This window comes from Lactuca virosa, chromosome 6 (assembly GCF_052849685.1).
Source record: "Lactuca virosa cultivar CGN04683 chromosome 6, Lactuca_virosa_CGN04683_v6, whole genome shotgun sequence".
NCBI classification, from domain to species: Eukaryota; Viridiplantae; Streptophyta; class Magnoliopsida; order Asterales; family Asteraceae; genus Lactuca; species Lactuca virosa.
This window is the reverse complement of record NC_136431.1, coordinates 53,262,300-53,276,588: the sequence shown is the minus strand read 5'-3', so window position 1 is coordinate 53,276,588 and position 14,289 is coordinate 53,262,300. Positions and strand designations below refer to the sequence as shown.

General features: G+C 43.7%; 1 protein-coding gene across 1 annotated transcript; it reads left to right on the top strand.

Annotated features, from left to right (window-relative positions):
- Positions 1–211: 211 nt before the first annotated feature.
- On the top strand, positions 212–3,641 carry LOC145119416 (serine/threonine-protein kinase PCRK1-like). The gene is made up of 5 exons (XM_079055083.1): positions 212–365; positions 524–605; positions 898–1,315; positions 1,404–1,664; positions 2,566–3,641. The coding sequence occupies exons 3-5, from the start codon at positions 923–925 to the stop codon at positions 3,274–3,276; spliced, it is 1,365 nt and encodes a 454-aa protein (XP_078911209.1). The 5' UTR covers positions 212–365; positions 524–605; positions 898–922; the 3' UTR covers positions 3,277–3,641.
- Positions 3,642–14,289: the final 10,648 nt, after the last annotated feature.

Sequence of the window (14,289 nt, the reverse complement as noted above, 5' to 3'; positions counted from 1 at the left end):
AAAAAACTACAATAAAACTTAAAGTTATTTACTAACATGTGTTAGTAATATAATCGATGTAGGATTACGTTTCCATTAAACGCAGTATAATCATAACTAAAAAATTAATAAAACATAACTTTATATTATAAAATACAATTAATAAAAGAATTCAATCTTTTACACACTGTGGCTACCTTGACTTTTCATAAGGTTTTATCTATAGATTTGTTTTCCAGCTAACCCTTTGCATACACTCTCTCATCTTGTCCTTCTTGTCCTTCTATCCTTTTTGAGCTTTCTTTAATTATTTCTTCCTCAAAACGTTGAGGACACCTGTGTGGAGATGATTTTATACAATCATATCCAGTTTTAAGCTGATTCAGGTATGACGTTTTGTTGAGTTTCTACGTTTTTCTTCACCTAATCACATAAATTGTCGTTGATTCAACATGGGTTCTTCAATTTGACTGTAAATTTTTAGTCTTGAAATGGTTTCTCATCTCAATTTCTTGATTATATGGTGTTACTGTGCATAATCCAGATAGGGTTCCATGGTTTGATCCCAAAAGAACAAGATTCGGATTCACTTCTGGGAAGCTGATTGATTCCATATCTGATTAAAGGTGGGTTCTTTCTTAAATCTCTTTGATTTTTCAACTCTTCACAAATAATTATTATGATTATTCGATTCTTTGTTCGATTTCTGTATAAAATTTGAGTTTTTGTTAATTGGGTATGCTAAATTATCCATCATTTATCCTTCAACAGTAAGATTATCAACTTTTAAGCTATTTTCACATAAAAACCTTCGAAAAAAACAAAGATTTTAAAGAAAAATCCAATCCATTTCATAAAAAAGTATGTCATTCGAACTATTCTCTGAAGAATGCTGATAAAAATCCATTTTTTTTACAGTGGGGACGATAAGTTTTGGGAGGCTATGAAGTGTTTTCCATTCTCGTACTGCAACGAAAAAGACGAATCCGCTAAAACTCCAACAAAATCGATATCAGTTCAATCTTTTACTTCCATATTTACAGATCGTGATGTGAGAAGATCATGGACGACAGACTTAAACTCCCAAACTGTTTCCGACGTAAGCACAGAATCGATCGGAAGAAGGTCTAATGTTCCTAGTTTTTCACAGAGATCAAGTAATCTTCGAGTCTTCACTTTCCCTGAACTCAAATCGGCCACCAATGGCTTCAGCCGATCAGCAAAGATCGGCGAAGGTGGTTTCGGGTGTGTCTACATCGGCGCCATTAAATCCGATCAAGACCCGACGAAAAAGCTTCGTGTCGCCGTTAAACAGCTCAGCCGACGAGGGTTACAGGTAAGATTTCAAGAACTTTAGATCGAGTTTCTTGATGGGATTCTGGTTTCTGATTTTGGTTTCGAATTTGGGAATTTTGATCTGATAGGGACATAAGGAGTGGGTGACGGAGGTGAATGTTCTTGGGATTGTTGAACACCCGAATTTGGTGAAATTAATCGGGTATTGTGCAGAAGATGATGAAAGAGGTATTCAAAGGCTTTTGGTTTACGAATATATGCCGAATGGAAGTGTCGAGGATCATTTATGTGCTAAGAATGAAGAAACTCTTTCATGGAGTATGAGACTTAAAGTAGCTCAAGATGCTGCTCGTGGGTTGACTTATTTACACGAGGAAATGGGCTTTCAGGTATTTTTACCATTTCTATCTTCTTTCATATGAAGGGTAGTTTCTTTTTTTACCTAAAGTGTATAAGCCGTTAATCTAAGATAAGAATGCTATGTATACAAAATGTTGTCTACATAGCATGTGATTCTTATCTATAAGACTGAATAAACAGTTTTGAATGAGTCTAAAAAACAAATGTCACAATATTTATCAATTTTAACCTAAGGAGTTAAAAGGGAAAAAGTACAAATAGGTAAACTGGTAAATGGTTGGTTTCTTAATATAGTAAGCCAAGTTTTTTGGTATAACCCATTAAATCGTTCTGTCTAAATTAAGTAAAAGTGAAACAACTTGTATAGTTGTCTAGATTAAGTGTTTCATCAATTAAGCTCATTCAGTAAAAAAGAAACATCCCCTAAATGTATTAAAGCACTAACCTTTTACCTTTTGTCTTTCTTCTTTTTTCATCTCAACTCTTCTCATGTTACAACTGATGAATATTGTTAAAATTGACGAATATTGTGAAATTTATTTATTCGGTCTTGAAAAGAAACAACTAATATGTATATAACACTTTATCCGGACAAACATTATTACCCATTCAACCACTTAATCATATATCATATATGACTTAAGGCTATGTTTGACGCGAATAAGCTATCTTATTTTGTAATCATATTGCAATTTAGTGTTTGTTAAAACCACAAAAATAGCTTAATGTAGCTTATATATTAGCTTATAAGCTAGCTTTTTGATAAGCTAGCTTATAAACTAAAAGTTTCTAGTAGATCATCTTCCGAGATTTCAAATCATCCAACATTCTAAGCTAGCTTTTTGATGTGACACTGATGTGAGACAATTAACAATATCATTCTACACGTGTACTTAACAAATAACTTTGTTTTGTCCTATGTTTATGTAGATCATCTTCCGAGATTTCAAATCATCCAACATTCTTCTTGATGATAAATGGAACGCGAAGCTTTCAGATTTTGGATTAGCTCGGTTAGGTCCCGAAGAAGGACTAACCCATGTCTCCACCGCGGTTGTAGGAACCATGGGATACGCGGCTCCTGAATACATCCAAACCGGTCGACTCAGATCCCAAAGTGACGTGTGGAGCTACGGTGTGTTTCTCTACGAGCTTATCACGGGTAGGCGACCATTGGATCGAAATCGTCCAAAAGGCGAACAGAAGCTTCTAGAATGGGTGAAACCGTATCTCGACTCTAGAAAGTTCCGGATGATTGTTGATTCTAGATTGGAAGGAAAATACTCGATGAAAACAGCACAAAAATTATCGATTATAGCTAATAAGTGTTTGTCAAAGAACCCGAAAGGAAGGCCAAAAATGAGTGAGGTGTTGGAGATGGTTAATGAGCTTGTTGGGGGTGGTGGTGCACCGGAAGGAACCAGTCCTAGACCGCCACCTGGAAATGGTCCCGTCGTAGAGCCGGTGGTGGTTCATAAGGTTGAACCCATTGAGCCGGAAAAGGTTTTTGTGGGGTCCACTGAGGGTAAAAAGACATTTCAGGACATGCCTAGTAAAAGGAAGAGAAGGTTTATGGACATCAAGTTTGGAAACTCTGTTTGGCTTTCGAGGATTTGGCCTTCGAAGATTGTGAAAACTTGATGGTTTTTGAAGTTGGAAGTAAATATAGAAGAGGGATTAAAGGATGGATGTTAGTAAAAGACATTTTTACCCTTGCATGGTTTGTATAGACGGGTAGTCGGCTTGTTGGAGGAAATTTGTGGATGCAGTGGGAGGTAAAGTGGCTATATGGTAATTTTGCTGCTATAGAAGGAAGAGAAAATGGTAAGATTATAGAAGTTTTCTTATATGATATGTTTTCTGTAATTCTTTGTAAAACTTAAGGAAAATGTTGTATACATTGATTTTTGTTGTATTGTACAACGGGAAGATCTTGGTGTTAAGGGGCTGTTATTCATATTTCTGGTTTTAGTGTTGGATTAATGTTTAGTTTATTTTTTATTTTATTTTTTATCGTACACACTCTAAATCCATCCTATTCGTAAACTACACTTAATTTTGTCAACACACTTGAAACCTCAACCTCTTAGAGAAGAACACCTTTGTAAACATGTGATACAGATGGACCAAAGGTCTTTTGGTTAATGGTAAACTGCCAAACAAAATATATATTCTTTCTTGATGATTGATGATTAGTATTTATATTTCTCAGTTATTATGTAAATTCATGTTTTGTGTAGTAGCATATATCTATGTTAGGGCATTTATTTTGCCTTTTTAGCTTATGGGTTGTTTAGCCTTTTTTCTTAGATGTTTTCTACATAATTATAATCTTCTTTTTCTTTGATCGTAAGTGTCATTTTTCATTAATAATAAAACATTAGCCTTTTTTTAACTGTAAATCTTCGTGGTATAGAGCCAACGTGTTCATAGCCTTTGATTGTTTGAAGTGTTAGCCTAATAAGATTTTGGGTTTTATCTTGTATTGAGTTTTATGATTGTGCCTTTTAGCCAGGAAACCCTAATTAGCTTCTCTATATATTATGTCTTTCCATTTCATTGTATTTGTTCTTCTCATTTGATAATAATATGAAACCCTAACTGTTCTATATTTTGTTAATTTACATGGTATCAAAGTTCGGTTGATCGTTTGTACTTTCATTTTGGGGGTGAGTTGTAGCAGGCACGACATTGTTCATCGTTACTGTTCACGACACTGTTCATCGTACTGTTCACGACACTGTTTACGTTACTGTTCATCGCAATCTTGGTTATGGTTTCTTGCTCGTTTCTGTATTCAGTTTGATTTGATTTGTTCGTTTCGTCGGTTTCGAGGGTTTCGTTTCGTCTGTTGGTTTTTTTGATTTCGAGATCTTGATTATTTCTAATGCTACTCGTATTTACTGTTTGACTGATATTGAAATATGGCCCCAAGAGATGATTATCTTCAGTCCATTAGTATTCAAATCGATGACAAAAACTATGCCTATTGGAGTTATGTTATGAAAAATTTATTGCGAGACAAGACTATGTGGGGGATTGTTACAGGTGACAAGAATAAACCAACAGACGAGAAGGCTAATAATTATGTAACCTTATTGGATTCATGGGAGACTGATAACTCCAAGATCATTACTTGGATTAATAATTCTATTATCCAGTCTATTGGTACTCATATGGCGAAGTATGACACAACAAATGAGGTTTGGGATCACTTGGCTAGGCTGTATACTCAGTCTAACTTTGCAAAGTAGTATCAGTTAGAGTTTGACATTCGAGCCCTCCAACAGAACAATCTCAGTGTTCAGGAATTTTATGCAGCTATGTCGGATTTGTGGGATCAGTTGGCTCTTACAGAACCTGATGTGTTGAAGGCTTTTAAGCCTTATATTGATAGAAGGGAAGAGCAACGTTTGGTTCAGTTCTTGATGGCATTACGTTCAGATTTTGAAGGCTATTGCAGATCAATCTTGCATCACACACCTCTTCCCACTGTTGATTCGGTTGTTCATGAGTTGATTGCTGAAGAAACTCGTATCAAGTCCCATGCTGACAAAAGTCTCAAGATGTAACACCTTGTTCCGAATTAAGTCCTAATTCGAGGTTGTGACCCGAAGATCGGTCATCGTAAGGCTTAGGGCCTTTGAAAAGGTGAGATCTAGACCCATTTGGGTGCGAGTAATGTAATTGAAGTGATCCGATTGTTTGGTTCGTGTTTTGGAGCCTAGGGGTATTTCGGTAAAGTGTCAGTTCAGGCTTTTTTTATGGAAATTGGATTTTTGTTCCGAAGGTCTTAATCCTGGTATGAGTTGATATAAGTGTAGGGCTTCTCGTTACTTTTTTGTGGATATAAGGATCGTCGGAAACAGACTTAAAACAAAGAAGTTATGACCTTCAGAAGTTTGGTGGTTTTAGAGTTTAGTGAACTACGCGGGGCGTACTCAGGTGTACGCGCAACGAACTAGTGAAAAGGGAAGTATGCGGGGCGTATTGGTCAGGATGGTCGCGGGTGCTCTACGGAGTACGCTGGGCGTACTCCAGTCAGATCGGAACCCTATTTTAGGGTCTTGGACCCTATTTAAGCTCCTGTTCTCATAACCTAACCCTAATATCTTCAGCCTCCATCCCTCTAAACCCTAGAAATCGACCCTTAGCCCCATTTGAGTGATTCTTGAGCTTCAAAGTGATTTATGTGTGTTTTTGGTGCTTGAGGAGGAAGAAGGAACTTCTTGAAGAGTCATTGCTTGACTTAGAGCTTTTGGATCCAGGCTTTGTGCACCTAGATCTAATTTTTGGAGGTATAAAGTCTCAACCTTGACAACTCTTTCTTGTAGATCTAGCTAGGTGGCACTTTGTTATGATTTTGGTCCTTTTGTGGTGGTTTTTGTGAGTAGAAGTTACTCCAGGACCTTTGAGCTTCATATTTGGCCCTTGTTGGGGTTATGGATTCATAAAGTTTGGATCTTGATTAGTATAAACCTTCCATGCATGATTTGGTAGTCTTTTGGTGAAGTTTGGGAATTAGGGTTTTGATTTGTGTCCCACTAAGTTATGCTAAGTCACAATGTTGGAAACTTTATGACATAAGAAGTCCCTTGAAATTAGATTTGAAAGTTTGGACTGAGGTTGTAACACCCCAATTTCCTGGATGTGGAACTTGAAAATGTTATGCACATTATAGGACCTACTCGATGAGTTGGTTGGTCCCAACTCGTCGTGTAGAAGTTGACCAGGACGCGCGGAGTACGAAGTCTACTCGTCGAGTCGGAGGACTAGACTTGACGAGTTGAGTCTGTTTGATGAAACCCTAATTATTCAGACTTGCACCCTATTTAAAGGACTTTAACTCCTTTACCCCGCCTCCCTCATCACTTTACCACCCTGAGACAAACCCTAATCGAATATCTTCCATTTGTGAGTGTTTAGAGCTAATAGAGGGTGTGTTTTGGTGCATTCCATGAAGACTAGAAGGCTTGGAACAAGAAGGAGTCCTTGGATCCGACATCATCTCAGTGGTAGCAGTCTTTTGAAGGTAAAAAGTCATTACCTGATCACTTGTTTGTTAGATCTCTCCATTTGAGAGTTTATGGCCCTTTCTAGCTTCTCTTTGAGTCATTAATGGTTGTGAGCATGCCATGGAGCTGAGACCTCAGATCTGGACACTACTAGGCCCTTTAGGCCTAAAGCCTCAAGCTTTATGAAGCTTTGACCCGTCTTATGTCCTAAAACCCTTCTTGAGCTTAGTTTTGGGTGTTTTAGCCCTGTGAGGCCTTACATGATCGTAAAGTTAGCAACTTTACGTGGTAGCTTCATCCTAGGAGGTTGGATCTGGAGTTTGGAGCATTGGAATCGACTGGAATGAGTTTAATGAGAAAAAGGGTGAAGAACTCGACGAGTTGGGCATCCAACTCGACGAGTTGAGTCGGGTTTTCTTGTTTTTGTATACAGAGTAAACTCGACGAGTTGGTGGAACGAATCGACGAGTGGTTAAGGTTTTCCCCGATCTTCTGGACTCTGCATGGACTCGACGAGTTGGCTAGCAACTAGGCGAGTTGACTCGGGTTTTTGTGATTACTAAGTACTGAGGAACTCGATGGGCTCATGAGTTACACTCGATGAGTTGGATCAACTTTGACCGTTGACTTCCGTTGACATTAGGGTTTTGGTCAAGCTGTGGATTTTGGAGGCTATGGAGGGGCAGAGTCTAGACCAGCAGTCGAATATGGGATATACTGCTTTACTATGCGAGGTGAGTCTTCTCACTATACTTACCTGAGTGGTAATACTTATTGACCAGAGGGTCTTATATGAGTTATTGACCGGAGGGTCTTATTTGAGTTATTGACTGGAGGGTCTTATGTGCTTATACTGAGTTATGTGATATCATGCATTTTGTCTTTGTGATTTATGATGTATATTATTTTTGTGCTTTATTGAGTTAGGACCGTAGGTTCCAAACCGAGTTGTGAGACCGGAAGGTCTTCACTGAGATACCTGACTGGAGGATCCGACCCGAGTTGTGAGATCGAAGGGTCTTCATTGAGATACCAGACTGGAGGGTCCGACTCGAGCTGTGAGACTGAGGATCTTCACTGAGACACATGACCGGAGGGTCCTTATTGAGATATAGCCATGAGAGGCTAATTATTTGTAACATCCGGATTCCCAGGTATTATATGTTATTCATTTATTTTGAGTTTTGAGGAGGGACTCGACGAGTTGACGCCTAGACTCGTCGAGTAGGATCGCGTTTTGCTGACTGGATTAATGAAGGGACTCGACAAGTCGATGGATTGACTCGACGAGTCCGTTGTGGGCTGAAACCCTAAATCCTCGGGCCTGTGCCCTATTTAAAGGACCTTATGGCCCTCATTTGCGGCCACCTTCACCTTTGAGAGCACCAGAGCACCTGAGAGTGTTGTGAGGGAGAGAAGAAGCCATTTTCATCATTCTAAGTGTGATTTTGCAAGAAAGAAGGAAGGAGGGCAAACAAGGAAGATTGGGGAGCTCAGATCTACCACCATTTGATCAGAAGAGGCTGCTAGAGGTACTAATCTGTGCTCAATCTCGTGTATTTGGTGATCTACTTGAATCTAGGGTTTTCTTATGCCTTCTTTGGCTTGGATTCGAAGTATGTGAGGTCCCAAGGTGGAGTTCTTCTTAGATCTGGACCTTAAGAGGTCCAGAGAGTCCTATCTATCTTGCTTTTTGCTATTCCATTAGAGATATGACCCTAGGTTGCCATTTTAGAGGCTATTTCACCAAAAGAAGCTTTATGGACGTTGCATGAGTGTAAAGGTCGGACCTTTACGTGATTATAGTGATTGGGAAGGCCAGATCTATAGGTTAGAGAAGCAGATCTGACCTCAGAAGGTCATTTGAGTGTTGCCATGGAAGGAACTCGCCGAGTCCATAAGAGGACTCGACGAGTCGAGTCGGGGTTGCCCCGCGATTCATGACAGGTGTAACCAGTCGAGTGAAGGGATGGTTCGACGTGTCAAGTGAGAGTAGAAGGATTCAGAGGACCCGCATGGACTCACCGAGTCGCCCATGTGCACTCGACGAGTCGAGTCAAAGTTTGACCGTTGACTTCAGTTGTCCTTAGGGTTTTGGTCAAGCTGATTCACGGAGTCCAGGGAGGGGTAGGATGGCCTTCTACCCAATCTTTAGAGACGAGGCTATGAGAGAGTATTGATCAGGAATGTTATTATGTTAATAGGAGGAGGCTAGGTCGGGTTATCGAGCACGAGAGGTCATCCGACATCGTACGAGGTGAGTCTTCTCACTATACTGTACCTAGAGTGGTACCTATGTGTGACCGGAAGGTCTTATATGCTATGAGAAGTATGTGCTGTATACTGTTATATGATATTGATGTTATGTATGTTGTGAATGCTAAGGACCGGAAGGTCATTATGATATGGACCAGAAGGTCAAGATGATATGGACCGGAAGGTCATTACAGGTAGGACCGGAAGGTCTACCAGGGTTGTGGGACGGAAGTCCTCTGAGACATAGTGACCGGAAGGTCTTATAGCCTTGAGTGGCGTATGTGCGTATGTGGTATTTTGGGGAACTCACTAAGCATTTATGCTTACAGTTGTTGTGTTATGTGTTTCAGGTACTAGCGATGATCGCGGGAAGGCGCCGACATGATCCGTACACGCTCATGGAGTTTATGTTTTGAGATTTTGGGATATGTTTTTGTTATGATAACATTGGACACATTATGTTTGACATCATCTTATGAATAAAAGTATGCTTTAAAAATGAAAAATTGTTTTGGAAATTTACGTTGTTACAAGTTGGTATCAGAGCCTTGGTTTGAGGGATTCGGATGCACCTTCGGGTGTATTTGAACTCAAACTGAGGATTTGAGAAAGTTCTTCATAAAATAAACAATTTTTCAAAAAGTAAAAGGATTTGAGGAAAGCAGAAGGAAGCAGTGTGTACGATCAGCCAGCGCCCGAACGGTGATTTCCCAAAATACCCTTACATTATGTGTTATGAGTTATGATATGTTACGCATGCTAGAGTAGGCTAGCTATTCATATTAGGACTAGAGTGGCCTGATTTGTGATGCCTTAGCCTAGGAAGATTTCTGCTGCTATGAGATGCTTGAGAGTGAGTAGGTAGCAGTGAGGAGCTTATGAGAGGTCTACCGAAGGGTAGCCTATGCTAGCGAGATGTAGGGTACTTGTGATCTGGGATCCTAGGAGGAGGACTTGGGGTGAATGCTGATGCGGTGTGGACGGTAGTATAGGGCCCGTACTATTGAAGACACCGGATCAGTGCGCAGTCCAAGTAAGAATCCTTAGGGTACTAGGGGACAAGTAGGGTTGAGTGATCGAGTGCGAGTATGCTCGAGCGAGTCTCTGATATTTTTATGTTGTATTTCAGAGACATCATGGTTGGTACACGCCACAGACCTGAGACGAGCGGCGTGAGTGACGAGGAGCTTCGTCAGATGATCCACGATGAGGTGGCTGCGGCGATCCGAGCCGAGATTCCGGAGATGTTTGGGTCTATCAAGACCACATTGATTGAGACCTTTGATGAGCGGTACGCAGCGGTTACTGAGGCTGCGGCTGTTGCAGCTACTGCAGCTGTTGCTGCTGCTAGACCTCAAGGAGGGTGGCTCGTTGCTGTTCCGGGAGTTCAGCAACACGAAGCTACCAGAGTTTGATGGGACGTAGGATCCGATTACTGCGATGAGATGGATTTCTGATATGGAGGGATGCTTCTACACCTGCTCGTGTCCAGAGCATCTGAGGGTTCGGTTTGCACTGAACCAGCTTCGCTTAGGGGCGAAGGACTGGTGGAAGTTTGTGACGGCAGACTTCACTACGGCAGAGCTTACTGCGGTGACCTGGGAGAGGTTCACCACGATGTTTCGAGAGGAGTATGTTCCCCCTGTGGAGAGGGAACGTTTAGCCCAGGAGTTCTTGTCCCTCAAGCAGGGAACTGAGTCTGTGATGGTGATTACGAGGATGTTTCATGAGAGGGCGTTGTTTTTCCCTGAACACGTGTCGTCTGAGTAGGCACGTATGAGCCGGTACTTGAGCATTTTGAGGAGGGATATCAGGGAGTTCGTGGCGAACTCATCATACCGGACATTTGCCGAGCTCCAGGCAAATGCCCAGAAAAGGGAGATTGAGCTAGAGACTTAGGCTCGGGAGGAGGCCGAGTCTCAGGGGAGGGACCGGCGGCCGGCACAGACTCAGCCGGCAGCCCAGCGGGCAAAGCTCACCGATTCGAGATCTGGAGGCCAGAAGGGCCGCACTTGTGGGAAGTGCGACAAGGGACATGATGGGGTTTGTCGATCTGGTGCTTGCTACAAATGTGGCAAGGAGGGGCACATAGCCAAGGATTGCCCCAAGGGGTTCATGGTTTGCTTTCATTGCAACCAAACCGGACACCGGAAGGCCGAGTGTCCGCAGCTGCGGGGGACAGCACAGGGAGCACCGCAGGGATCTGCCCCTGCTGCTGTGCGAACTACTAAGGTTCGGCCGATGAAGGCCGAGGCACCGAAGGCTCGCGGGAGAGCTTTCCAGTTGACAGCGGAGGAGGTCCGCGCAGCGCCCGATGTGGTGGCTGGTATGTATTCTTTCATTTATTTATGCTGAGTTTGAGATATTGTGCTTATATTACGATATGCGTAGGTACTTTTCTTGTGAATTCTGTACCTGCTTTGGTGTTATTTGACTCGGATGCGAGTCGATCATTTGTGTCTTTAGCCTTTAGTCAGCACATAAGTATTCAACGGGAGGCGTTGAGTCGACCTCTACGAGTTTCCATAGCTGACGAGCGAGCGGTGTATGCTACGGATGTGATTCGAGGATGTGTACTCGAGATCTTCGGGGTTGAATTCCCGATAGATCTAGTCCCGATTGCGATGGGGGACGTGTGTGTCATAGTGGGCATGGATTGGTTAAGCCGATTTGGGGTTGTTATAGACTGCGAGCGACAGTTGGTGACGATACGAGACCCTAGTGGGGGAGTACTTACGGTGTACGGCGAGGGTACCCGATCTGGGTCAGCGTTCTGTTCGGCAGCTAGAGCGAGGCAGAGTCTACAGCAGGGCTGCAGCGGTTTTGTAGCTTATGTGATGGATACACGAGTGGTCGCGGAAAGGCCGAGTTCGGTTGATGATGTTCCGATAGTGCGTGAGTTCCCGGATGTTTTCCCCGAGGAGTTGTCGGGTGTGCCTCCCGAGAGGCAAGTGGAGTTTCGCATCGATTTGGTTCCGGGAGCGGCGCCTATCGCCAAGGCGCCCTATCGCCTTGCGCCACCAGAGATGCAGGAGTTATCCTTACCGCTTCAGGAGCTGTTGGGGAAAGGATTTATCAGGCCGAGTAGCTCACCTTGGGGAGCGCCAATCCTTTTTGTCAAGAAAAAGGATGGTTCACACTGGATGTGCATTGATTACAGGGAGTTGAACAAGTTAACGGTCAAGGACCGTTACCCACTACCGAGGATCGATGATCTGTTCGATCAGTTGCAGGGAGCATCTTGGTTCTCCAAGATAGATTTGAGATCTGGATATCACCAGATGAGGGTGCGAGATGAGGATATCCAGAAGACGGCGTTCAGGACACGTTATGGCCATTACGAGTTCGTGGTGATGCCTTTTGGGCTCACCAACGCACCGGCAGCGTTCATGGATCTCATGAACAAGGTGTGCAGAGACCGATGTTGGATCGTTCGGTGATCGTGTTCATCGACGATATACTGGTGTATTCGAGATCCAGAGAGCAGCATGAGGAGCATTTGAGAGAGATCCTCGGAGTATTGAGGTCGGAGAGGCTTTACGCCAAATTCTCCAAGTGCGATTTCTGGTTACGAGAGGTCCAGTTCTTGGGACATCTCGTTAACCAAAATGGGATATTGGTCGATCCGGCCAAGATTGAGGCTGTGATGAGTTGGGAGGTGCCGAGGTCCCCCACCGATATCAGGAGTTTTCTGGGGTTGGCCGGCTACTATCGGAGATTTATCAAGGATTTCTCCAAGATTGTCGTGCCCCTCACCAAGTTGACCCGAAAGGGCGTTGCTTTTTCATGGGGTCCGGAGCAGCAGACCTCGTTTGAGACTCTTCACCAGAGGTTGTGCGAAGCCCCGTTGTTATCCCTTCCAGAGGGAATGGAGGATTTTGTGGTGTACTGCGATGCATCGATGTCGGGATTGGGTGCGGTGCTTATGCAGAGTGGGCATGTGATAGCGTATGCATCGAGCCAGCTGAAGCCTCACGAAACGAGGTATCCCACCCACAATCTGGAGTTAGGGGCAGTGGTGTTCGATCTCAAGATCTGGCGTCACTATCTGTATGGGGTTCGGTGTACCATATACACGGACCACAAGAGTTTGAAGTATTTGATGGATCAGCCCAACCTGAATATGCGCCAGAGGAGATGGTTGGATGTGGTGAAGGATTACGATTGTGAGATCCTGTACCACCCGGGCAAAGCTAATGTTGTAGCTGATGCTCTGAGCCGAAGGGCAGAGAGTGCCCCGATTCGAGACACTTGTATGCGATTGACAGTGATGACTCCGGTGTTGGACACCATTCGGGAGGCCCAGGCAGAGGTCGTGATACCGGAGAACCGCAAGAGGGAGCAGGTGATTGGGCAGGTGTTTGAGTTCGTTACCGATAGCCGAGGGCTAATGACCTTTCAAGGTCGGATTTGGGTGTCGTATGCAGGCGGGGCACATACCATTCTGATGGAGGAGGCGCATAGATCGAGGTTCTCGATCCATCCCGGAGCCACTAAGATGTATCTAGATTTGAAGAAAGACTATTGGTGGCCCTGTATGAAGAGGGATGTTGCATGGTTTGTTGAGAGGTGCTTGACCTGTCGCAGGGTTAAGGTCGAGCACCAGCGTCCGCATGGCAAGTTGCAGCCACTTTGAGGTTCCCCAGTGGAAGTGGGAACAAATTTCCATGGATTTTATCACCAAATTGCCAAGGACCGCGAGGGGTGTCGATGTAATTTGGGTGATCGTTGACCGGTTGACGAAGAGCGCTCACTTCCTTGCTATCAGTGAGAGCTCTTCCACAGAGAGGCTGGCCGAGTTGTATGTGAGAGAGGTGGTATCGCGTCATGGAGTACCGATCTCGATTGTGTCAGATCGAGATGTACGTTTCACTTCCAGGTTCAGGAAGAAGTTCCATGAGGAGTTAGGTACGAGGCTGCATTTCAATACCGCATACCACCCACAGACGGACGGGCAGAGTGAGCGGACGATTCAGACGCTCGAGGACATGCTTCAAGCATGTGTGTTGGACTTCGAAGGAAGTTGGGACACGTACTTGCCGTTGGCTGAGTTTTCCTATAACAACAGCCACCATTCGAGTATTGGTATGCCTCCCTTCGAGTTGTTGTATGGTAGGAGATGTCGGACTCCCATTTGCTGGGGAGAGGTAGGGCAGCGCGTGATGGGTAGCACTGAGATAGTGCTTCAGACGACTGAGTAGACACAGCAGGTCAGGCAGAGGTTGTTGACAACTCAGAGTCGCCAGAAGAGTTATGCGGATAGGCGACGATCTGAGCTTGAGTTTCAGGTGGGAGACTTCGTACTCCTCAAGGTGTCTCCTTGGACAGGAGTGATCCGATTCAGGAAGAGGGGCAAGCTGGGGCCCCGGTACATCGGTCCGTT